The 27,695-nt window shown below is 40.3% G+C and overlaps 1 protein-coding gene and 1 pseudogene across 1 annotated transcript in view; one reads left to right on the top strand and one right to left on the bottom strand.

Annotated features, from left to right (window-relative positions):
* vil1 (villin 1) overlaps positions 1 to 27,695 on the bottom strand; it is a 117,437-nt gene that overhangs the window by 40,603 nt on the left and 49,139 nt on the right. Inside the window, exons 11-14 of the mRNA XM_084689292.1 lie at positions 22,364 to 22,517; positions 22,046 to 22,146; positions 21,702 to 21,839; positions 21,393 to 21,551 (exon numbers count right to left, since the gene is read on the bottom strand). Of these exons, the coding sequence (XP_084545418.1) occupies positions 21,393 to 21,551; positions 21,702 to 21,839; positions 22,046 to 22,146; positions 22,364 to 22,517 (552 nt within the window). The remainder of the gene's footprint in view (positions 1 to 21,392; positions 21,552 to 21,701; positions 21,840 to 22,045; positions 22,147 to 22,363; positions 22,518 to 27,695) is intronic.
* Positions 604 to 17,139, top strand: LOC146234383 (uncharacterized; annotated as a pseudogene).

Below are 27,695 nucleotides of genomic sequence, written 5' to 3'. Positions count from 1 at the left end.
AACCTGCTACACAAAATACATTTTGTGTAGCAATAATCATGATCATACTGGGGTATATTTCCTCAGAATGCGATGTCGTGGAGCAAGAATGTTGGTTCGCGTTCGTTACTATACCGTTTGAATGACGAATTTTAAGGATTTTGTGTTGAAAATAGCATCTGATATTTACACAGATAACAGACATCCTTCTCCTGAATTCAACAACAAAGACGGTTTAATGTGAGACTTCTGTCTCCCCTTCTTTTGGATGCGATATCAAGACGAAATCCTTCACTCTTTGAATCGCGCGCGATCCCGCGAGGGGGTGCCAATCCAGAGAGTCATGCATCGGGTGATACAACACCTGTTGTCGTGAACATGGAGTAGACTTACTTCACGCTCCCACCTGCTTTATAAATGTGTAGAATTTAGCCCCTTTTTTCAACCCTACGAATACTCACTTACAACTTTAAACCCCTAATAATCGATCCTGTGAGAAGATGGCCACGAAAAGCAACAGAAAGAAAGAAAGAAAGGAAGACACTGCCAAGGATAGCGTAGCGGCTGGCCGTTCGGATATGGACACCATAGCTTTTTTCAACACTTGAGACAAAACTAGACACGATGCAATCCAAAGTAGATGACCAGGACATTCGTTTGCTATCTCTTGAGGCCAATGCGGTCAGCGATAGCATTAAGGAATTGGAAGCTAGCTGCTCAGCCCTAGCCAACGACAATGCTAAGCTACAGGCGAAGGGTGTGGATTTGGAGGGACGTAGCAGAAGGAATAACATAAGTATCATAGGCCTGCCTGAGTCAGTCGAGGGCTCACGTCCCACATAATTCTTTGCTGGGCTACTGGTGGAGGTGTTGGGGGAAAATGTCCTGCCTTCAACACCAGATTTAGACGGTGCTCATCGTGCCCTCACCGCTAAGCCAAAACCGGAGGATAAACCCAGATCAGTTGTCATTTGCTTTCACAAGTTCCAAGTTCGCGATCGGGTGATACGTGAATCCCGCAAGATGAGAGGTAAACTCCAGTATCGTGGCAATCCAATCCATATTTTTGAGGATTACAGTCCGGATGTTTTGAATCAGCGATCTGAATACCGAGATATCATGAAGGGCAACCTTGGCCTCAAACCTACTCTGCACTACCCAGCTAAGCTGTTTGTCACACTTGATAAAGGCAAGAAACGGGTATTCTCTCCCCAAGAGGCTCGAGAGCTTGTGTCTTCGTTAAAACGTTCACGGCCGGACGAATAGATGGATCCTACTATGGATACAGAGATTTCAACAGCCATTCCACATCACAGACTTTAGGCGACGAGATCCAACGTGAGCTGTCGATCTGTGAGCTTCTGACTAGACGTGAGTTGATGAGGACAGCAGTTCGTTTTTTTTTTATGTAGCTTGCTATGCTAACAGTCTACTAAGCCTAACGTCATGCCTGTGACGCATGTAAGCATGGCTGCTTACATTTTCATTGTTATCTTCATGTTATCGCTAATGGTTGTTTAGAAGTGAATTTTTATTTTTTGGTTATAGCCATTAGCATATATGTTGTCACTTTAAAAACAACCCTTACAAAAAAGAAGTATATTAAAGTATACTAAACTATAAGTTTACTAAAATATGGATAGTACACTTTTAGTTCACTTTTGATATACTTTTAAGAAGTATGCTTAGAAAATAGTTCACTTTTAATATACTTTTAAGAAGTATACTTAGAACATAGTTTACTTTTAATATACTTTTAAGTATGCTTTGAAAATAGTTCACTTTTGAATACTGCAAAGTAGCCTGTGTAGTGCACTTTCAGTTCATCAAGTATACTTCCTCAAGTACTTCAAAGTATACTTTGGAATACTCTAAAGTAGCCTGTGTAGTGCACTTTGAGTTCATCAAGTATACTTCCTAAAGAACCTCAAAATATACTTTGCAATACTTTCAAGTGCACTTTCATTTAATGTAAGTACGTCAACAAGTAAACTTCTAAATGTAATTTTACTATTATTTACTAATGTATTAAAATGTTTATGGGCCCCTCAAACGCCTCAGATCTTGAGTCACTTGGCGAGAACGGGGCCCTCATAATAGTTTACTGCAGATTCGTAGCTCTTCACTACGTACTCAATAACGTACTTTTAAGAAGTATGCTTAGAAACAGAAAATGGTATACATTTTTCTGGAGTAGGATGTATGTTTTCTATTATTATACAGCAAAAACAGTCAAAATAATTTTAAAGTACATTACAGGTTACATTTTTTAGATCCATCTCATTCTAATTATTCATGTCTATGAAAATCTAATGCATTGCACATTGAATCTTTTTTTGTTACTGAAGCTGTAACCTTAATTACTGCTAAAACATTCTGAAACCCTATACTCTTATACTAATAATTATCAATTGGAGTATTAATGGAAAAAAATGAAAAAGCTACTTGAGAATTTGAAGGTTATACTGTCAAACTGACTGAAGAACGAAATAACGTCGTGAAATAATGAAGATAGTGTGGCTCATTGGCTAGTCAATTCCCATTATGCAAGGCGGTAAATAGTGTTAAAATTTGCTGATAAGTTTGCCGTTTGTTCGAAATACAAATGTAACTTCATGAATTTCGGTTTTTAAATGTGTCTGCTTAGAATGTAGAGTTTTGTTGTGTGGTAATTGTCATTGTTGTGCTGGTTTACCATTGTAACCATGAGTTAAATGACTGTTACATTTGATAAGAACAGCTGGATTCTAAGAACGTCATTGAGTATGTAGTGAAGAGCTACGAATCTGCAGTAAATTGTTACGAAGGCCCCGTTCTCGCCAAGTGACTGAAGATCTGAGGCGTTTGAGGGGCCCATAAACATTTTAACATTAGTAAATAATAGTAAAATTACATTTAGAGTTTACTTGTTGACGTACATACATTAAATGAAAGTGCACTTGAAAGTATTGCAAAGTATACTTTGAGGTTCTTTAGGAAGTATACTTGATGAACTGAAAGTGCACTACACAGGCTAGTTTAGAGTATTCCAAAGTATACTTTGAAGTACTTGAAGAAGTATACTCGATGAACTGAAAGTGCACTTCACAGGCTACTTTGCAGTATTCAAAAGTAAACCTTGAAATACACTACAAGTGTACTTTAAAGTGTACTAAATGACCTAAAAAGTGGCCCAATTCAGTTTACTTAGTACAAAAAAAGTATATAAATAAGTACACTGCTAGTATACTTTAAGTAACATGATAATAGTATACTTTTTATACTAAGTATACTTACAAAATAAACTTGAAGTATACTTCTTTTTTGTAAGGGTAGGCTAAGCTTTTTTGTTTGTTTCTACCTACTATTATTAGCCTCCTGAGGCATTGGCTTTACCATAACACTACCTGAAGGGGTAGCGTCTATAATGTGTTGTGTTTTACCAAGGAGTTTGTTGTAACATTGTTGTTTTGTTGTTACTGCTATAAAGTAGGGATGGGCAGACCTATAGCCTTGTGAGTTCGAGACATGAGAGCCCACGAGATGCCATGCAGCAGCAGGAGCTACCTCGGATGTAGTCTCCAGGCTAGGGGGGGTGGGTTATTGGTTATGGGTTTCATTTTCATTTTCTTTGCCAGCTGATATATATCTTTAGTTTTTCTCTTGACAGTGTATATTTACTTTGCTTTACAAAGCAAGATGATAGCACATGATAATTCTACAACTCAAGTGCATGGAAGTGGCTATAAGTTTGTCAGTTGGAATATGAGGGGTCTCGGTCATGTTATTAAACGTGCTAAAGTATTTGCATATCTGAAATCCTTGTCTGCAGATATAATGTTTCTGCAGGAAACACACATTAAACATACCATCAAAGGTAAACTTAAGGTCATTTGGGTAGACCAACAGTATGAAGCAAATTTCACTAGTAAAGCTAGGGGGGTGGCGATCCTAATTAGAAAAAAATGTCCCTTTCATTAAGTCCTCTACAATTAATGATCCCAATGGTAGGTTTCTAGTAGTGACTGGAACCCTAAACTCTGTGCCAGAAACACTTGTCAACCTTTATGCGCCTAATTTTGACAACCCAGATTTCTTTCAGAAGGTCTTTAATTTGATCCCAGACATCTCCAGTACCAATATTATACTAGGGGGAGACTTTAACTGCGTGTAAGACACTCTTCTGGATAAACAGTTTTCCAAATCCCTTCAAAAATCAAACTCCGGTATTCGCCTAAATACTTTGGCTGACAATCTCAACCTAGTTGATATATGGAGGCTTAAGCATCCAACAGTGAGGGACTATTCTTTCTTCTCTCCAGTTCATAAATCATACTCCCGTATTGATTATTTTTTACTGGACTCAAAACTGCTATCGAGTGTGGAAACTGTAACATACCAACCTATTGTAATCGGATCATGCACCATTGTCCATGGTTCTTAAATGGGGTAGGCAGAGCTGGGCGCAATCAGTGGCGCTTTGACCCCACACTTCTAGAAGACGATAAGTTTACTAACCACCTTCAAGAACAGATTTCTCACTTTATCACAGAGAATGACACTGGCGACGTCAATGACTCCATCCTGTGGGAAACACTGAAGGCTGTCATCAGGGGCCATGTCATAGCTTATGTCTCCAGTAAAAGGAAAATTGAAGGCAGTAGACTAAAAGCTATAGAACGTGACCTATCTCTTCAAGAAGATTCATATAAGAATAATCCCAATGACGCCACTCTAGAGACAATCACCAACTTAAAATATGAATATAATACTATACTTTCTCAAAGAGTTGGCTCACTACTTGCTAAAACACAACACAAATATTTCGAATTGGGTGACAAGACTCACAGACATCTTGCAAGACAGCTGCAACATTTACAGGCTACAAGCGCCATTCACAAAATAAGAGACAAACAGGGTAACCTCACAACAGATCCAGTCAAGATAAACAAGGCCTTGGCATCATTTTATGAAGACCTGTACCAGTCTAAAGTCAAATCCATGGATCCACAGATAATGAATCACTTTTTAGAGAACAGCCAGCTCCCTTCACTAGACGAAACAGCAGCTAAGGCAATGGACGCCGCCATAACATTGGAGGAGATTGTAACAGCTATTTCTCAATTCCCTAACAACAAAGCCGGTGGCCCGGATGGGTTTACCATTAAATTTTTTAAGAGATACTCATCTAGACTCGCCCCTTTGCTTTTGCGCATGTTCACCCATGCTAAGGAAACTTCAGTACTACCGCCCACATTTTACAATGCAAACATTGCTTTGATCCTCAAAAAAGACAGGGATCCGTTGGATATGTCATCATATCGTCCAATATCTCTTCTCCAGATGGAGACAAAAATACTCAGCAAAGTGTTGGCCAATAGAATGTGTAAATACATAGCCATCTTAATAGACCTGGACCAGGCTGGCTTTGTCCTGGGTAGGCATATATATTTCAACCTACGTCATCTTTTCAACATCATTTACCAGAAACAAAAGGATGAGTCTGTGGTTATCGCATTGGATGCCGAGAAGGCTTTTGATTACATTGAATGGAGGTACATGTTGACTGCCCTGAAATACTTTGGCTTTGGCCTAGAGTTTATTAAATGGAATGAGATCATCTATGCTCAAACTAAAGCTTCAATTCTCACTAACGGTGACATCTCACAACTATTCCATCTCCATTGGGGTGTGCGTCAGGGATGCTCTTGTTCACCCTACCTATTTAATCTAGCCATTGAGGCTCTTGCTAGTCAAATTAGGTTAAAGAAGGACATTGCTCCAATTAAGATTCACAATATAGAGAATATAACCTATATATAATATAACCTATACAATCTACCTTCTGCACACTTCTTCAGGTTCCTCCAGATTAGGGATTACATCAAGACCCATATACCACACTACGAACACATGCCCAAACACAACACACTGGACAGTCTTCGACGCCTTACACCAGGTAGCAGAGGGACAGTTTCCTTTTTATATGATATGCTAAGGGCCCATGAAGTGGTGCCCACTGACAAATTGAAAAACTATTGGGAGCAGGAACTTAACATGGACATTTCAATAACTGTTTGGGAGGGAATTATGGATAGAATTCACAGCAGCTCTATCAACTCTAGGCATTCTCTAATTCAATTTAAGGTAGTTCACAGACTCCATTTCTCGAAAGCCAGGCTCCATGACATATACCCCAACATTTCTCCTTTATGCGATATCAACAAACTGGTACTCTTACACATCAGTTTTGGTCTTGTTCTAAGCTAACTTCCTTCTGGTCTCTTATATTTGACTACATTTCAAAGGCCTTCCGTAAACCTATTACACCAGACCCACTCCTTGCCATCTTTGGTTCAGTGGTGTGTGATCCCAACATTACAAGCTATGAAGGGCAAGCCATTTCCCTCTGTACTCTGTTGGCCAGGCGCCTCATCTTGCAACTGTGGAAGTCAGACGCTGGCCCCCTATTCCAACAGTGGCTTAGGGAGTTGGGCAATATATTGCATATGGAAAGACTCCGCTATACGATCTCTAACAAAGATAGACACTTCCGAAAAACTTCGCAACCTCTGCTGGACAAATGGGCAACCACCAGCGAGGGAAAACAGGCCCATTGAGCAACTTCTAGCTCAAAACTTTTCTCTTCTTTTCCTGAACTAATCTTGTGCATTATGTTATCTGTCAAGATTCAATCTACCCCCATATGCTGGCCTTTATTTATTTGTTTTGTATTATTTTAAAAGTATTTGTTTTATTCTTTTGTCTGTGCCTTCTTTTATTTAATTATTTTTATTTTCCTGAGGGTGGAGGGTGGGTGAGGGGCTGATGGGAGGTTGGGGATTGTTGGCTTTTGTTGTTAAATGTTGTTGTAAAATCTCAGAAAATATGAAGGATGCCTTTGTAATCTTATTCTGTACAACCCCAATGTACCCTTCATTCAATAAATATATATATATATATGAGTTCAAATCCCCATTCAGCCTATTGTTGTTGGCCAAACATGAAACCGATTTGCTCTCGTTGTCCAACTCTTGACCTTCTACATTGTACATTTTTATAATATTTTGCCATTTTGCGGAGGAACCCGCATCGCTGCTTGCAGCTATATTTATTATTATATTTCTCCATTAATTGGCTTAATAGCTTAAAAAGTCCTTGACCCGATTTCTTCAAATTTGGCCCCATGAAACAACAGATCACTCACTACTCCCAGACAGCAAGTGGCCCACTTACGGCCATAGGTCGCGCTATAAGCCACGCCCAAAGTCTACGTGATTTCCCCAGCGCCCCATTACTCCAAAATGCCTGCAAATTGGTAGACATGCCTTATTGCTCATGGGGAACAAAACAGCCTCAAGGACCCATATTGTCAGACTTATGAATTTTCTTGTACTGTCCAAATTTGGTACAAAACCATTCTCCTCATGGACCATAAACCCAATCAAATTGAAATTTGTTACAGATGCGTAAAATACATGTCTTTATTTAGGGTGAAATGGAATAAGAAATGCAATACAAAATGGTTGAAAGGGGTGTTGGTCTGATAATTTTGATTATCTGTTTAGTTTAACAGGATTACATAATTCTGAAGTATTATAGCAATTTCATCTTGATATGTCGAAAGATCACTGAATTACAGCTGTTTGAACTTTGTCCCAAAGCTGACCAAAGCTAATTTTTCACCTTTCTATTCACAAAAGCTCAACAGTTGATGTTTGGCAGAGAGGATAGAGAGGCTGACTTGTAACCTTATGCTCTTGAATTTGAATGTCCATTAAGCCTGTTGTTGTTGGCCAAACCAGGAATAATTTTTTCTCGTTCTGTACATTTTTATAATATGTTGCCATTTTGCGGAGGAACCCGCATCATTGCTTGCTCACATATATATTATTATAATTTGTATTCTTTTCCCACCCATAAGGATTGCTCAATATTTGGGCTACATAGAAAACGCCGGTGTCAAGGTTCGTCTTGTTAACAATTGCGTTGCTTGCCTAACATCACAACGTCAGCACACAGTAGCAACAACACATAGATACGACGTGCTAGTAAGATTGCACATCAAGTATCCTATCGTGCCGTGGTGTACAAGCAGCATCATACTTTTAAGCAATTCAAGACTTGCATGTACAGTAAGTAATGTCACATTAAATAATGTATTTAGACTTCCAGTTATGTCGGCTTGCTGAGTAGACACATGTAAGACTGCTCTGCTACTCAACCCTTCAAATCCTTTCTAAAAGCTTAATTCCATGTGTCACTCAGCCCAACGGCAACATCTACGCTCAAGAAAATATCGATGAAACAAAGAAAGAAAGGAAGACAAATCCCGGACACAACAAGCCGACCTGACGAATTTCACAATTTCAACTGCCAAGGCCAAGCTCACCTAGCCTGGCTGCCAGCCCGACTCCTCCCCGCCCACAAAAAAATGTGGTCGGGAAGTTGGGTCTGGAGGGTCTAGTATTGGGAACAACTACATAAAACCAGGATCTGGGCGGGCCAATGGCTTTATACGATGATGGACAGATGATCAACAGTAACGTAATCAACAACGTCACGAAAGAGCCCTTGGGTTGAATTTGTTTTCAACAAACAACATATTACGTTGCTCTGATTGGTTGTAGGTCTATCCAATTGAGCGTAGAGGCATTTGTTTTCGGTTGAAACACGCCCCGTAGTTACAGCCCAACGGAGAGTTTTCAGACTCATATTCTGACTAGAATTATAAGTATGACAACGTCAGGCTAAAGCTCACCGCTAACAACGAGACCATGGAAGCTAGCGTTAGCGGTGGCCCTGCTGCTAGCTCTGGCCCTGAGAAATAACCAGAGTAAGAGTCAAGTACCTCTTTGAAAACAATACTGGCAGCTATTAACACCATGAAGACTGAGGTCTCGTCCAAATTTGATCACATCATGTCTGCGATTGAAAATGTAAGGAGAGACATTACAGACTGCTCCGAAAGACTTGTACATGTACATGTACAGGGTTTACAGAGTTTGTGCCTGCAGCTGACCAACATGTGTTTAACATATTCCCTTGTCTTGCAAGGACACCACTTGATCTACTACAGCCTTGATTAATGATCCAATTTGAACTTGTATGCATTAGACAACTTTTCAGTCACATGACCGGTGTCCCCATTTTAGTCAGGCTTGGGTGTATATAGGAAGTTTTTACCAAGTTTTTACCAATCACTTTGAGTTCTGTTTACGATACAGCTCTGGTACGTTAGGCGCCTCGTCCTCATTGTGAATACCTTTTGTTAACCATTGCTCTGAAGGTATGTTTTGTATTTGATGATATTTCATTATCATAGTATGGATTATCTTACTATTTAGATAATAAACTATTAATGTGTGCATTTTGAAGTTACTTGTTCTCCTTGAAACGTATCTATCAAGCTACGGCGGTGAAAACTTAGATCTAGTCTGGTTGATGCGGCTAACTGATTAACATAGACAACATAGACTTGGAGTAGGTTTTAACTTAAGACCTCTGAGTCACTTACAGTGGATCTCCATGCTCAGAAGGAATTTACCGGAGCCTCTGAGTGATCGTTTACATATCCTACTAGGTCTACTATGGTTACATCCATATTATAGTAGAGATAAATGACTGATTAGTGAACACGCATACTTTAGGGTCGGTGCTCTGATCAAGCAGATTATTTTTTACCTACGTCAGAGTTTCATGTCATTAACTGTTTAGTGCTTAAGGTTACAGGTAACGCACTTGTGCACATTGTCTAAAAACTTGAGTCAGATATTAACGAGTCAATTATCTCCCTGAGAATCTAACCAAAAGTGAATTGTAGTTCCCAAGCCAGGGACAAACACCAAGCGGCTCTGGCCTTTCTATTCACCGCCTACAACCAAAACATGAAAATAATATTTAAAAAAAAAATGTTTTAAGTGAGATGATGTTGTAAGAGTCTTCGGATGAAGATAATGAAAGAATATTTTAAAAAAAACATTTCTGTACGTTTTTAGGGCAACGTTGTAATATTGCAACGTTGGGCCTAGTTGGGAGTAGAATTTCAGCATTTGCTCTCAAACTGTCAGAACAAATACACAAAACAACTGCTGATTAATTTGGAGTGTGTATTGCTTACTGGCACTATAACAGTACATTTCATTAATAATAATCACCCAACAGTCATATTTTTATGAATCATAATTTATTAAAAATCTATAAAAACTGGAAAAAATGTTATACAAAACAGAATGAAAACTTCAAAGAATCAGTGTCCTTGCAATTTCAAGTCCTTTGCAAAAAAGAGTTTAATTGCAATGGTAGTCCAAAAAGCAGTTCCTTTCCTCCGAAAAGCAGAGATAGACATTGCACTTTCTGCAAAGCATACTGGAATATCCTTTCACGCAGTGTCTGCAGCGTCCTCTTGTTCTTGTGTCTTCACCGGGAGATGTGCGATCATGTCCCTGCGCACATCGGTTGGAGGTTCACATACCCTCTTGTCTGGGACCCTATTTGGTGGACTCCCATTTCCTAGGGATGGTCTGAATTTCCTCTTGAGTGGAATCATCATCTCATCCACTAAGTTGTGCTCTTCGGGTACCACCTGCAGGCACTTCTCTCAGAATGAGTCAAGCCACGGTCTGAGTTTCCACAGTTTGTCTTTCTTCAAGGATTGTCAGGTTGTTGACCAAATGTAATGATGTCAGCAGGGATTGGAACCTGTGGTGTGACATCACATCAGAAACTGGGGTGTAGCGTGTGTCTGACTCCCAGTACATACGGACCTCAGACATTTGCACCAGGCCCATCTTCAGGTACATGCCAATAATCTGTTCAATTTCGTTGGTGTTTGTGGACCAGAGAAATCAGTATTAGGACTGATGAAATCCTTTTTCAGCCAGCGATACCGGTCCCAGGGTATAGTCAGTTTAGTTGGTTGGCTTGTGTTGGCTCAATGTCATTGTCATCATCCTCAGTTGGACAATCAGTGGGTCTCTTATTCTCTTTTTCCACTTCCTCCCGATCTTGAACCACTTCCTCATCACGTCATGTAGCTTACGCATTTACAGCGTCTGCTATTTTCTGCCAGCTTGGCAGCAGCGACTTTGTTGCTTTTTGCCTGTATTATATGTCTATATTCCTGCTATGTTTGTATTACAATATTTCACGCAGGAGGAGTAGACAAAGTTTGTAAGATTATTGTCTGCTCCTCCTGCATGAAACATGCGGCTCTTGTTTTGTCCATGTTTGCGATTGGACATACGGTGCAAACACCGCACCGTATTTTATGTGAACACGCACGTCTCTATATTGGAAAGATCTGTGTTGAGTTAGACAGTTGATAACCACCATTGTGATACCCAGTGTTGGGAACGTTATCGAAAATTAGTATTTAGTTACAGTTACTTATTTCAGAAGTAACTGCATTACTTTACTAGTTACTGCATAGAAAAGTAATTAGTAACAAGGGAAAGTAACGTTTGCGTTACTTCTAATTCCCTGCTTTTTTTAATCTATTATCAAATTAACGCACACAGTCATAATATTTTAGTGTTGCAGTGGCACAGTGTGGTAGCCTGACGTTGTCATACTCATAATTCTAGTCAGAATATGAGTCTGAGAACTCTCCGTTGGGCTTTGACTACGGGGCATGTTTCAAACGAGCCTGGAAAACAAATGCATCTTCGCTCAATTGGATAGACCTACAACCAATCAGAGTTACGTTACTGTTGATCATCTGTCCATCATCGTATAAAGCCCGCCCTGGCAATTTTATTGGTACGCCCAGATTCTGTTTTTCTGTAGTTGTTTCCCAATACGAGACCCTCCAGACCCAACTTCCCGACCAAATTTTTTTGTGGGCGGGGAGAAGTTGGGCTGGCAGCCAGGCTAACAGTGTGGGACAAGACAACTGTAAAATGTTATATCATTGTATGTTGCTAATTAGTTCCCTGAAGGCAACGGACTCAACTGTTGACATAGGTCGCATGTCTTGACAACATACCTGGGGGATCAGTCTGTTCAGTTCTGCCTGGCTTAGAGACTTGAAATACTTGTTTAAAATCAAGCCTCGGCTGTTTTGATGAAGTGGCTCCGACTGCTTGATCAGCGGAGCTAGCACTGGGTTATTTCGCGATTAGCTTTGTAGAAGCGTGTTGTTTTACTCGGTGCTTGTGAAGATTATATTTACTATTCTTCGCAGTGGATAAAGTTTTCGCACCTGCACACAAACTACAACTTACCAGTATATTTTTATCTTTGATCCGGACAAGGGAAAAATAATGTAGATATTTTCTATGGAACGCCGAGTCAAAATTAAATCGATAAATAAATAGGTAAATGAATAGATAAATACATACATAAATAAATACGGCTATGAAATAAACTCTGAAATAAAAAAAGATGGTAATAAATATATAAATATAACATTATATAATTATATAGCTGAATCCATTTACCGACATCAATAAATAAATACATTTATTTATTTAAAAATGACGTTTTCGTAAAGACAACATGTATTTAATTCATGGGACTTTTATTTCCTAATGCCACATTTATTTATTTTTTGAGACTTTTACGGCATCACATTTTTTTCCACATGTATTTCCACACCACATTTATTTCCACTCCACATTTATTTCAGTGCTGTATTTATTTCACATCTCACATGCAAATGAGAGGGGCGTGGTTATCGTCAGACCAACGCAGCAGATAGCTATGCTACCTGTATGGGGGTGACAGTGGCATCGCACTGCCGAAAAGCATACAATGTAGACAAGCTTTGCCCATAATGTCTGTGTCGTCTCTGCCTTTGTATGGGAGTGATGGCGGTGACTTAGTAGCCTACGTGTTGGGACTTGATCTTTGATAGCTATGAGGTTGCGCTGAAGTTACCTTTATAACTTGGCTTTCGCTCGTGTGACGTGGAACTCGTCTGCAAAGCTAACAATCACTGCCAACACTATGTCTTCCTAGGTGGTATGTTGGCTATCACCGGTCTCGAAGTCGGCAACTGTAGGCCAAGTGGCTGGCTATCCGGCTAGCTAGCTGACAAAATAATAAAAGGACGACATCAGTGTGGCCATTTCAGCTAGAGCTAGCTACTGTAGAGCTAGTAGTGTTGTGCTGTATTGGCACATATGAACAGCCAAACCCGTTTTGTCACTGAATGGTCATCAAAACGAGTCCAGTGGTAGTGGTTTGATTTAATATTGAATTATTCCATAAACCTGTACCTAATATCTGGGTTTGGTTATTGTGTACCGTGTTGAATGGGTCTTGGTCTTGACATGTCTTGGTTAGTTGCAACTTTAAATTGCCAATAATAACAAAGCGTTATGAAACTTGACTTCAATTTGAAGCAGTAGCCTACTGTAATGGTCTGGAATGGTCTGGCTTCACTTCAGGGCTCGTCTCACTAAATGGTAATGCATGGCATAATGGTGAGGCTAGATCGTTATAATCAGGTGCCTTATCGACCTAGTTATCCACATAATAGCAGAGCGATGTAGCGGTGGTGGCAGTGATTGTCTTCTTTGTTGCTAGCTGTGTTAGCTAACATTACCTGGCACTTATCACCCCCCACTACCTGTACATCTTGCACACGAACAGTGCTCGATAAGTCTCAAACTATTTAAGACTTCAATATCTATGTTCTGTAGAGCACTTATCCGCCCAAGTACCTCTACAAAATCTACTATCTGTGCCAAAATAATATATCCTGACAAGCCATGCCGTTCGGCAGTGCGATTCCACTGTCACCCCCATACAGGTAGCATAGCTATTTACTGCGTTGGTCTGACGATAACCACGCCCCTCTCGTTTGCATGTGAGATTTGAAATAAATACAGCACAGTAATAAATGTAGTGTGGAAATAAATGTGGCGTGTAAAAGTCCCATGAAATAAATAAATGTTGTCTTTACAAAAACGTCATTTTGAAATAAATAAATGTATTTATTTATTGATGTCGGTAAATGGATTCAGCTATGTAATTATAAAATGCTATATTTATATATTTATTGCCATCTTTTTTAATTTCAGAATTTATTCCATAGCCATATTTATTTATGTATTTATATATTTATTTACCTATTTATTTATTGATTTAATTTTGACTAACTCGGCGTTCCATAATTTCCGTGACAAAAAGCTTGCACGGTCCGAACTGTCAGCCATTGTGTGGGCTATAGTCTAAAATGCGGATTGATTCATTCATACACTGCGTCGCTGTAAACTTGTTTAAGTTCGATTAAAAACTGGAAATTGGGGAATTCATGCAAGAAAAAAGTAACAATTAACGAGCCCATTTAAATTTTTGGTACTGTAACTGCGTTATTTAATTGATAAAAGTAATGAGTTGCATTAATAGTTAGTGCCAAAAGTTATTCCCAACACTGGTGATACCGCTTATCATGATTGCGGTTGTTAGGGTTTGTGAAGCCGGGTAACTGAAAGTAATCCAAAGCATGTTGATCTTGATTCGTAGTACAGGCCCTAGGTAAGTCTGTTCTGATATCTGCAATTGATTTAGTTGGTGTTGCTAATTCAATACATTTGAGGGGATGGAGCTTCAACTCCTTCAGGCGACACGCCCCCCCCAGTCAGGGTTGCCAGGTCTGTGTGACAAAACCAGCCCAATGGCCAATCAAAACCAGCCCAATGGCCAATAAAAGCAGCCCAATATCAGAACTCAAAATATGCCCCTGCCAAACCATATACACTGCTTTTAAAGTCCAACAGCATTGCTTTCATTGCCAAATCTATTGTAATATCTACAAAGTAACACCAAATGTTTAGTATGCCAGCATTAAAACCAGTTTTCAGGAGATTTTCTCAGGAGACTGAGAGCATTAGGCACGTGTGCACATGCACAGTGCGTGTGTGTATGTGTGCGTGCCCCATGTCCATGTGTGTATGTGCTGATCTGGAGTCAGTTTGGTAGGATTTGGGCCTAAATAAATTATTTCATTTAAAATATAAATTTGTATTTAAAGATATTAATGTAATTTGGGTGCAAAATAGGCCTACCCGAACCAGCGGACAAAAAAATCAACCCGCGGCAACACTTCAAAAGTAGCCCAATTCCGCGGGAAAACCACGGACCTGGCATTACTGCCCCCAGTCCAACGTTCTCTGAACTTTCTAATAGGGCGAGGTGGACACATCTGGCGTGTGATTAACGTGTGACTGATGTATGACTAGTGTGGGACTGATGCATGAGGAGCGTGTAACAGCGACCAAGTAAGACACCCCTGAAAACTATTAGCGTGTGATGACGTTTCACTGGCGCGCGACTAACGATTAGTCAACGTAGATGAGTGTGTTGAGCGTGTGACTAACATGTGAGTAACGACAGAGTAGCGTTTTGCTGGCCTGTGGGTTTTATGGTCAAACGGGTATAAAACGCTGGATGAATAACAACCAAGACCGCACTGCACCTGAGCTACTGCTACTTTCTTGCTTCTTGTTAATCGCGATTAATCGCTTGTTAATCGCTATATATATATATATATATATATTAGTGCTGTCAGTTTAACGCGTTATTAACGGCGTTAACGCAAACCCAAATTAACGGCGTCAATTATTTTATCGCGCAATTAACGCTCTTTTTGGCCTAGCAAACTTTGTAGTTTTTTTCACATGCTGTTGCAACAACTACCGACGTTAGAAAAACTACAACACCACACCGGATCTAGCTAGACCGGAAACAAAACAACAGGCACGCCAAACACTCGTTTGGCTTGCGAGCTGGCTAAAGAGTAGTAGCAGAGCCCGTTTACGGATATTAGACATTCTCTGGTAGTAGGCTAACGTTACGTTTTGAGTGGATGACGAGCGCGAGATGCCGAAATGGATGCCAATAAGATTCTGAATGGAAAGTTTGCTTTTAAAAAGTTGCCAAATGGTTCTATTGACAAGACCAGTGATCTGTGTGTTTTGTCGTTGTAAACTGAGCTATCATCGCAGCACGTCCAGTCTGAAATACCACTTGATGGCCAAGCACACAGCTGATGCGAATTCTCTGCCCCCTCGTCAAAGCCAGGCGATTGCAATGTTGTTTTCAATAAAAAAAATATTTGCACAAAGCAATCCGAACCACTTTTCTATGTTGATAAGAGCATTAAAATTTGAAAAAAGATTGGGACAAAAAGAAATCAGGGACATTTAGAATAGATAAAAATGTGCGATTAATTGTGATTAATCGCGAGTTAACTATGACATTAATGCGATTAATCGCGATTAAATATTTTAATCGTTTGACAGCACTAATATATATATATATTAATTCATTTATTTTGTCCTTCCCTATTTAATCTACACATTTACTGTCTTACTTATAGGTTTACTCGGCGCGGCTTTCTACCTTGGAGTCCGACGCTACTGTTCCTGTTGAACTAGCCAACTCAACGTTCTTGACGGATAATCTTGGCTGGCATAAACTATTAACGTAAATTAACTATAATGTCTCACACCCACTCACAATGTCCTACATGTGTCATTTTGCTCGAAAAGTTGACTGTTAGAGAGTCGCGTCCAGTCACTTGAGGAAGAACGTATGCTAGTAACTTTAGATGCGACTGGTGCAACATCACTGGCAAGGAGTCCTAGCGCGAGGGAAGACTCGAGATTATCCCCACCGGTTTCACCTTTGCAGCATGGTGGGAGTGGGACTCCTCAGACGTCAGTGATCGGTGAATCCATGACTCGTAACATTAGATTGGAGCAACCAGCGACAGTTTACTGTGTACCTGGGGCCAGAGCTACCGACATAGAAGCTAACCTTAGGTAGCTGGCTAGCACTAGGGCTAAGGCAAAGGCCCAAGCTAAGGCACATGGCGCACGCACTGATATTAGGTATGAGAATATTGTCATTCATGTCGGCACCAATGATGTTAGGCTGAGGCAGTCAGAGGTCACGAAGGTTAATATAGCTCGGGCATGTGACCTTGCTCAAAAGATGAGTCGGCATCGAGTAAGAGTCTCTGGCCCACTACCTGTTAGGGGGACTGACGAGATCTACAGCAGACTTGTCTCTTTTAACCGCTGGTTGGCTTGCTTCTGCTCAGAACAGGGTTTAGGATTTGTAGATAATTAGTCTAGTTTCTGGGCCAAACCTGGCTTGTTGAAAAGTGACGGGCTCCATCCGAGCTGGAGAAGTGCTTTTCTATTGTCTAGGAATATTGAAGCTATTTAAGAGCAGACCTGACACTCACTAGACCAAGCCGGGCCTCTGTCTCTTAGAGAGTCTGATAGGTATGTTGATAGGTATGTTGTGAACTGTTGGGGGCCCGATAGCCTAGCTTGTAGTGTAGCCAGTGTGGTTGCTGATGTCATTTTTACCATTGAGACGATGTCGGTCCCCCAACCTTTTTCCAAAATTCGGCCTTCAATTATTAGGAATTATACCAAAATAATATGTATTCAGCCTTGCTCCCCCGTTGCTCTTTCTACTAAGTTTTCTGATGACAGGAGAATTATCTAAGTCTAAAGCTGCCAAAAACCCATTCTGGAATGTTGGGCTCCTAAACATCAGATCTCTATCCACAAAGGCCGTTTTGATTAATGATCTGATGTCTGAATGCAGCCTGGACTTGATTGGACTCACCGAAACCTGGCTAAAACCTGACGAATATTCCCCCCTGAATGAAGCATCACCTCTGGATTTTGCGTAATCACACAATCCTAGTGTATCAAAGAAAGGTGTTGGTGTTGCTATGATATATGAAGCTAGCATCAACCTCAGCCTAAAATCTGTAAACACCTTTAAATCATTTGAAATAATTTGCATGAAACCACCAACTATTTTAAAAAGGAATAATGCTACTACTCCTGCCCCCCCTCCCTCATTTTGTATAGTTACTCTATACCGGCCCCCCGGCCCATATTGCCTCTTCCTAGAGGAATTTGCAGATTTTAGTGCTGATCTTGTGACATATACTGATATCATTTTAATTATGGGTGATTTTAACATTCATGTGGGTGACCCAAAAGATCCTTTAAGTAAGGCCTTTACTGCTCTAATCTATTCCACAGGTCTCACTCAGGTAGTTTCCAAACCTACCTATCTTTACTCGCATACATTGGATTAATCTCACGCGAGGAATCAAGATTAGTGACGTCATTGTCCACCCCCACAATCCTATATTATCAGACCATTGCCTGGTTACCTTCAAAATGGACCTCTGCCAGAGCCTTGGAGGCACCCAGAATATTTCTACTAGCCACTGCATAACCCCAAACACAGCTCTGGAACTGGCTAGTATTCTACCCGCTGCACTAGAAGCACTTGATGTCCCAAATAAAAAATTAAATGCTAAAACAAGGGATCTGAATTTGGTTTGTCAGCTATCCCTAGACTCGGTTGCCCCGCTCAAAACCAAGGAAAAGAAAAGACAAGAAACTGGCTCCATGGTATTCAGAGGAAACTGGCACTCTCAAGATGTCCACTAGAAAACTAGAACATAAGTGGCGTACCACTAAATTGGAGGTTTTCTGCCTGGCATGGAAGGACAGCCAAATGGAGTACAAGCAAGTCCTCATTAGGTCCAGATCAGAATATATCTCTAAATTAATTAGTAAGAACAAACACAACACTAAGTTCCTATTTGATACTATTGCAAAACTCACTAAGAAAAGTACACTCTGTGTTAGTTCAGATCTCTCTCCCAATGATTTCTTAGATTTCTTTGACCATAAAATCTATGCAAAAGGGACAAACTACAGACTAGTCCTGGAGGAGTGGCCATCAACACTGAATTTTCCTCTACCCAGCATCCTGCATGTTGAGGCTCTCATTCACTTTAACCCTATTTCTATGGAAGCGTTCATCGAGCTGATAGATTCCTCCAAACCCACTAGCTGCCTTCTCGATCCCCTCCCTGCCAAACTTTGTAGGGAACTTCTCCCTATTATTGGACCACCCATGCTTAGTATTATTAATGAATCTGTTGTATCTGGCCAAGTCCCTGACAATTTCAAACAAGCTATTATTAAGCCCCTTCTTAAAAAACCAAACCTGGATCCAGGTTGTCTGACCAACTACAGGCCAATTTCAAATTAGCCATTTCTCTCCCAAAAAATTTAAAAAGCGGTACCACAACAGCTCACTGAGCACCTCTCCTCAATCAGCTTTATGAACCTCTCCAGTCTGGATTTCGTCTTCACCACAGCACTGAAACTGCATTAGCCAAGGTAGTTAATGATCTATTATTAACCGGGCTCACGCGGGCTCTATCTCTGTCCTGGTTCTTCTAGACCTAAGTGCAGCTTTTGTGTGGATCATGAGATTCTACTGGAACATATGGAAAACTATGTTGGGATTTCTGGGACTTCACTTCAGTGGTTTAGATCGTATCTATCTGATAGATCACAATATATCCACAATGATGGCTTCTCATCCAGGAGCTCCACAGTAAATACGGAGTACCACAGGGTTCAGTTCTAGGCCCTCTGTTATTTTCACTCTATATGTTGCCTTTAGGAAACATAATTAGAAGCTCTGGGGTACATTTTCATGACAGCAAATTTCCTTCTTCTAAATCCGGATAAAACTGAAGTCCTAGAAAATACAGAAATAATGTATCCAATTTGACCTTAGACTTAGACAGCGTCAAAGTCTCACCAAGCCAGCTTGTAAAAAATCTGCAACTCTATCGGCTAAATGACTAAATGTCGGCTAAATTACTAAATGCAACTGTTGTTATCTTTTTTATTTTATCTCGTACTTACTTTGGAAATTGTATGTATACTTATGTCCACTTTGCTGCTGCAATGCCCGAATTTCCCCATTGTGGGACAAATAAAGGTATATCTTATCTTATTACGCATCTTCTTCTGCCATTGGAGACTATGGCATTGGCAGCCCCTAGACCCGTATGGTAAAAAGTTGTGAAATATGGCATTAAGTACAGTCCCCTCTTTATTTTCACCAATTTATGTTTACCATTCGAGCACTCTAGCGCCACCAACGGGTCAATGTTGGACTTGTGTTTACACACGTAACTTTTGAACCATATGACCAATTTTCAGAAATGAAGTACCGTTGGATTCCCTGGATCAAGACAAGTTCAACACACTATGGCGTCAATTTCCGGTTATATAGATTTTCCGCCATTTTGAATTTTAAGGAAACTTGTTCGCTACTCACAATTGTTATCCAATCTTCACTAGAATTGGCACAGATCGTCAATGCAACCCTGAATCAAATTATCAACAGACTTTTTATTTTCAAAACCATTTGAATGAAAAAAATATTTTTCTCTACTCCTCGTTACATTGTAACGTGTGTCCAATCTTCAATAAATTTGGCAGAGATTATCGTCAGACCAAGCCTCACAAAAGCTATCACATGTACTTTTGATTTTCGAAAACATTTGACTGGACAGCTAAAATCTGCAGCAAAGCCGGCAAACAGGAAGTTGGGTCGTATCTCAGCGAATCTTTGACAAATTCACACCAAACTTGCTGCAAGTACTCGGAACCCTGCTCTGAGGATGTCTAAAATGTTTTCTGTGTCATTTGACCTGTTTGGCCACCCTGCTGCTTGCAGCTATATTTATTCATATTCTTTTTTTGTCTTCCAACCTTGTGTTGCAAAAAGTGTGCAACACAGTGCACTATACAAACTTCCCTTGCTTCACCCACTATACGCAGTTCAGGGACGCACGTTTTAATACAGCTTTAGCAGGGACATCAATAAACAATATTTTTTGCAATAATTTGGCTAATAGTACCTTGGACCTTGTTGTTATTATGTTTGAGTCAAAATAAGATGATCAGTAGGCCTATTATTTATATATGTTATTTTGTTTCGTAATGTTTACTTTGCTTACCTCAATTCTGACTTGTGAGCGCGCGCATATGGATTTCTGCGGGCAGGCATCAATTAGTGTTTTCGGTTAAACTGGGTTGATTTTACAAGCGTTGATTGGGATACTGCGTGTCTTTTTTTCTGGGATTTAAATGAATGCAATAAAGTAAATAGTTTAAACTCAAACTTGAGTTTTTACTGATCTTATTTAGTTTTTAGTTGACTTCAGTCAAAATATCCAAAAGGATCTCCTCCAATAATGTGTTTTCTGTATTCTAACCTGGCTCAAAATAATAGCTTTTTCAGGTAATATTTTTTTGCTAAAAACAGACTAGTAAGAAAAAAACTAGCAGACCAATTTTTTTGCTTACTGCATAGAACTATTATGAAGCCAGGAGCATGACAAACTAGTCTACTGTGCAAGACCAGACAAACCAAAGTAAAAAATGGTGCTGACCATATCTCTATTTTGTCTCTTCAATGCGCTTTTCATAGACACTAATGGGACACCATCTTTAACAGCTTTGATGCTTCGTCATCTTGATCAATCTATAGCTCTATGTTTGGACCTGTTAACTGCCCCTTTTCGTTCTCTTTCAAGTAATTGTTTTAAACAAATATGGCAGTGGGTGACTTACCTCATAGACCACCATCTTTCCTTTGAATAGAGCCATGAGGTGGAGTGGCTCTTTGCTCATCGTTACGCGGACCTGGACTGGCTCTCCATGGTATTTCTGGTCCAGGGCCACAGCGTGAAAAGCACAGGCTGTGAGCTCTGCTGTGGTTGCATGGCGACCCTGCATTGATCACATCAACCGCATATGATCAGTTCCAAGGCATGTTCAGGAACATTCTGGATTATTATGTAATTGAAGGGGCTACCCTTCATATTGTATAAGCATTAAAATACACTAGAAGAAGGAACATAGCCATGATGTGATGCTGACCTGCCACATATACAGGATGTAATGGATCTTGCTGCTGACTTCATATTTGTAGAGTATGAGGTAGCAGTCTCCTCCATAGAAGTGACCCAACCACTTCCTCTCTACAGGTACCATCTCGTTGTCCTCTATCCTCCATACCTCATTTGATCAAGAAAATCACATATTGAGAAGATGCGGCTGTTGTTAATGTTCTTAAATTCCTAGATACAAAAATGTACATGCAACAGTATACCCAAAATCCACATAAAAGCTAACTTGTTTAAACAAGGATTTCTGCCTTTTAACCTATGACATTGATATTCCAGATCTCAGGTTTTCAACAATGTTTGGTTGTTGTTTCTGACCTCAGCTTCGCCTGATCCATCATCCACCATTTTCTGCTGCGCTGCCAGGTCAGGCCTTGCATGCATAGATGTTGCATCAAACTTGACCTGCTCAACCTTAGCTGCATTGTAAGAATAATTGGAGAGAAACAAAGATAATTACTAATAAGCATTCAAAAAGGGTCAATAACATAATAGTTGTACAGATACTTATATAAATATAACAGTTTTAATAATCTTATACTCCAAATAATATTATTTGACCCTAACCCTATTAATTTGTAGGTTTACAGTGTTACTAGCTATTTTGACACATTATTTTCTAAAATGTTTGCTTACCAATTTTTCCTGGGCTGTTGGTGGTTCCCATCCCTGTAATCTGTCCCTTCACCACCCACTTTTGAAACAACTGGCGAAAAACTGAAGACTCTGAACCATCATTCACTGTCTCCACGTAAGTTGAGGGAGGGTAGCCCTTTGCCTTTTTGTATGCCTATAATACCAAGAATAGCAATCAGTGAGGACAATAAAAATATAAACACATAGGCTATACTTTGTTTCAGTCCTTTCTTGTAGTTCTTGATATAGTTTGAAAACAGTACCAACTTCCTGAACATTTACCACTGACTACTTTCTGCAATGTTTGACAATAATAATATAATTGTTCCAAAGCACAGTTATGGTTGAGTAAGACTATTCCCTTAATTATCTACAATGTTAGTGTAAGGGTATTGTTGTGGGAAAAAACTACTTTTTGGCTGAGTGCATTTGTGTTTCTGCTGAGTGAACATCGTGACCGTCCATCTTACTAGTGGGTTAATCTGACCTTGTTTCATTATTCGTGTTAGCTAGACTTCAGTCTCATCACGGGTAGGGCTCTAGGGTACAAAACTAGATTGGATTATGGTAACTAGCTAGCAATTGAGTTTCAGGGTACTCGCCGCCGCAGACCCAGCTCTGTTGACATTATAATTAGGGCCGTCGTCAGCTGCACTTTGCATATTTAAGGCAGCTAGCACTGCAGTGGCAGCCACATCTGGCAGCCTCGGTCGAACAAAGACAGGGAGTGTACCTGCGGGAGTCCACCGAGGATGGTCGACAAGGCGGATTACCTCTTCTGATAAGTATCAACCTATTTGTATCCTAATCCACCTAGAAACATTCATAGCTAGCATCTGTTTCTTCAGCATTCCCGCTCATTACACCACTCGCAGACGTAGACGTAGATATGTCACAAAGTATATACGGTCCACTTCTAATCTTAGCTACCTATCCATATCTTCTCCACCTGCCCTCTCTCTTTCTATAGGGCTCTGGAACTGCCAGTCTGCTAACAAGGCAGACTACATTCCGGCATTTGCATCCCATGCTTCTCTGCATGCCCTTGCACTGACAGAGACATGGATCCGCCCAGAAAACACTGCAACTCCAGCTGCTCTCTCCGTCAACAACTCGTTCTCTCACTCACCTCGCTCAACCGGGCGGGGTGGTGGGACAGGTTTGCTTCTTTCCCCACATATTAAATACACATCTACCCCACTCTCTGTTACTGCCAAATCATTTGAACACCATTATGTAATGCTAACTGATCCTATCAAAGCATTTTTAGTTGTCCTCTATCGCCCACCACGGCCGCTAGCTGACTTTGTGGAGGAGCTGGACATGCTCCTCAGCGTCCTCCCGGATGATGGAACACTGCTAATACTCCTTGGGGACATCAACATCCACCTCGAAGGAACGCACGCCGTCGACTTCCAAGTCTCTTCTGACTTCCTTCGACCTGAAGCTGCTGAACACACCGGCGACCCACAAGGCAGGAAAGCAGCTCGACCTCATCCTGACACGTAACTGTATCGCTGACTTATCCTCTGTAACCCAACGAGACATTTCTGATCACTCCTTCATCCAATTCTCTGTCCCTCTCTCTCCAACCCCTACTACCTCCCCTCCCAACTTTCCGCTGCAACCTCCGGCACTTTCCCATCTGCCTTCAAACAGGCAAGAGTTAGTCCTTTACTCAAAAAACCCTCCCTTAACCCAGCCGTCCTCCAGAACTACAGACCGGTATCACTGCTACCCTTCTTTTCTAAAATAATAAAACATTTTATGATACAATATGTCCAATGAGAAGACTGGACATATGTTTTTAGTGAGTGAACCTGAAATTCCTGCCGAGCGTCGACAGCTAGCTGGACGATAGGGGACCCCTTAATCTGCCATTCATTGTTGCTTGCTCTAATCAGATGTGTATTTAGAATCTAACAAGCCATATCTTACAATAAACTTGAAGTAAAGCTGGCTATATAAAATTTGGGTGACCAGACGTCCTCTTTTCAGAACCTAAAAAATGCGTCCGGCAGAGATTCCAAAATCCACCATTCATGTTCAGTGTTACAAAGCAAGTCAGCTGGTAAATTGATCAAATTACTGCATTATTTTAAAACTATTTTCAAAATCAGCTAACTTGATTCGTAACACTGAACATGAATGGGGTTGAACGTTGCAAAATACAATGTTTGGGACTATAGGTTGCAAATGACACGCTTTACTTCTACCTTCTCCGATTAGGCCACGATGGAAGTCTATGGAAGTGTCCCAACTCTCTTTTTATATGGCTCTGGATCTACCTAGCTCGGACTACCAAGCCTTTTAATCCCTGGTGTGTTTACATGGTCTAAAATGTCCCAGTATTTTAAGAAAATATCAACTATACTATAACATGTTTCTTAAACTATTTGTTCGAGTTCTATCAGAGTGAAAGTTGCTGTCTAGCATTAACTGTTAAGTCAGTGACATTGTTAGACATAAAACTGTACTGGGGCACAGGCCCCTATTCATATCCCTTCTTCCAAGCATGTTGTGCACAATGCACTATTAGGCGATAGAAACTACCCTTGCTTAACCCACAATATAACAGTTAAGGGACGCAAGTTTGATATCTGCTTTGGCAGGGACATCTATAGTTAATGCAAGCTTTGTGTTTTAGGTTTGTTAGAACTCAAACTTTAGATTTTACTGGGGCACAGCAGATTTAAACTGGGCATGTGCCCCTGTAAAAAGGGACTAACAACGCCCCTGTGTTAAGTTATGTTTAAAGGGGCAATTGACTGAATTGAATTTTTTGGGGGTATTTCACACTGTTCCTTAAGGTCTCCAAATAGGGTATGTAACATTGGTTGGGTTGAAAATGGCCCGGGTGCTGTTCTATGCCCACTGACAGATCCTCTGAAATGTTCCCGGGGAAAAACACTAGCTTTTCTCCTTTTATGGTATGCTCATTAATACTTAGATGAGCTGCGCGCTGATTGGTTGGTTTTCAACGAGTGAAGCTGGGGAGCAAAAACGCAACACGGCCAACAGCAGCACTCGCTGAAACACCGAAGTTGGAGACTTTAAATAAAAACGTGCAAATAAATCTATTGTGTCTACACAACACTGTTTTCAACAGATTGACTATATATCATTTGAAATGATAACATTACTTGTTTCCACCTCTGTTGTTGAAGCAAACTGGATTGACTTAGGTGGGTAGAACGTTAGGCTACAGCTTAGCAACCAAACCATATCCTGATTCTACTCGGCTTCAGTTAGCTAGCTAGCTCTAAATAACTTGCTGAAAAATAACATGACCAAGATCTGGACAAACATGCATCTTGAATTGTAGATTTACATTACACAGGTTATTTATTTGAATGAAACACAGTCAGGAACATGAATCAACGTTAGCCCCATTGCCAATAAACTAGGCTAAATTATCACACATTCTACCTATGTTCTTGTGTTAGCAAGCTAAACTTGTTTACATGCCTACAGTCTAGGTGTTACTAGTAACAGTTACTAGCAATGCTACCGTATCCTGTATCTAGCACCTGCTTTTCTCCAGTTCTTTCAAATAGATTATCTAGACAGGCGTTAGCAATAAGCCAGACTGCTGTTCGTTTTCTGGCTATTTTTCAGAAGCTTCCCTTCTAATGCCGACTATAGCTAGTCTAGCTAGAGTCATTTAATGTGTGTAGAAACTTATTTAGCATTCTACCTGGTATGCTATATTATACAGGAAACGTTAGCATTGCTAATAACTGTTAGCACAACATCATACTGTCCTTATAGGCGGTTGCAATGAGCATACGGTCGGAACAGCACCTCTTTCCAAGTTCAGCTTCCTAGCAAATTCTGCTTGCAATTGTCCAAGGTTGTCAAAACTGTCTTGGGTGAAATGTTCAGAGCAAATGAATGATTGAGTGTCGAACTTCGCCGGGATCTTCTCATAGACAACAGCAGCCATGCCTGTTGAATGTTTGGCTCCTTGGGAAGACTATGAGTGTTAGCCTTCCCTGTAGGCTACAGCCTGGAACACAGCATTTACGACTGTGGTCCATTTTCAATATCCTTGTTATAATTCAAAACGTTCTTCTTTGTAATTCCTTATAAGTAGCTTACACAGAGCAGCGCGCAGCTAAACTAGTATCGGAAATAGACGCTACCTCGGGCTGGTCTGGATGTAAATTCTGGGGCGTGACAAAGATACAGACCAGAGCCAATAAGAGGGCGATCACCGGTCCTACGTAGGACCGGTAGCTTTGTTGAAAAGCTAGCGTTTTACAGCCACATTTTTCCTTTTTGAGATTTTAATAGGAAAGAGGTGTCAATGGACTTTGATATTCACGGTATGTTCATTTTACCCACCGAACTGTCGTTATTCAACTATGACAAGGTAAAATCGGTTTTTCAGTCAATTGCCCTTTTAATAAACAAACAAAAAAACACAGTGCTCCTAAATTTCTTTTTGTGCTCCTAAATTTTTTCATTTAGGAGCACATGTACTCTGAGATGTGTAGATTCTGCCATTGAGTCTGTTTTAGAAGACATCTACAGCGCATTCATTTTGAAAGAGGAACAGAGGAAAATATGTTTTTGCCGTCCTCCCTACGGGATTCGGTAACTACATTGCTCTGATTGGTTGTAGGTCTATCCAATTAAGCGAAGAAGTGAGCACACCCAAGGCGTGAGCACACCCAAATATTGCATAATATACATTCTACAAACCTGTTTATCTCAAAAGTCATAACTGTTGATAATTATTGTAGCTTTTGTAAAACAGAACAAGAATCGTTAATGTTCAAATGTATGCAGATGACACTGTTATTTATACACACGCAAAAACCAAAGAACAGGCTGCCACTAAACTAACTGCAGCATTGATCCATGTCTCTGACTGGCTAAAAACGTCATCCCTACACTTGAACACAAATAAAACAGTCTGGATGTTCTTCTCCAAGAAATCATCAGATGCACAGCCCCCTGATGTCTTTATTGAAGGAGAAAAGCTCACAACTGTGTCTGATTTTAAATATCTGGGAATGATTTTAGATTCCAATTTAACAGTTATAAAACATGTCAAAAAGGTGGCCAATACCATTAAATTTAACTTAATTTTAGACATGTAAGGCCGTACTTAACTACAGAGGCAGCCGTGATCTTTTCTCACATCTCGTACTGTTACACAAGCTGGTCACAAGCAAGTACAACAACTCTGAAAACAATAGAGACCCCTCTACAAGCAGACCTTGAAAACTCTGGACCAGAAACCTATCAGCTCTCACCTCTGCCATATAACCATAAAGTATAACTTATTCAAATTTGGCAGTTTCTTACAGTTTTTGGATGCCTG

This window comes from Hypomesus nipponensis, chromosome 23 (assembly GCF_054491055.1).
Source record: "Hypomesus nipponensis isolate SF chromosome 23, ASM5449105v1, whole genome shotgun sequence".
In the NCBI taxonomy this organism is placed as follows: domain Eukaryota; kingdom Metazoa; phylum Chordata; class Actinopteri; order Osmeriformes; family Osmeridae; genus Hypomesus; species Hypomesus nipponensis.
The sequence above is the reverse complement of the archived record's forward strand: the minus strand, read 5'-3'. Positions and strand labels throughout refer to the sequence as shown.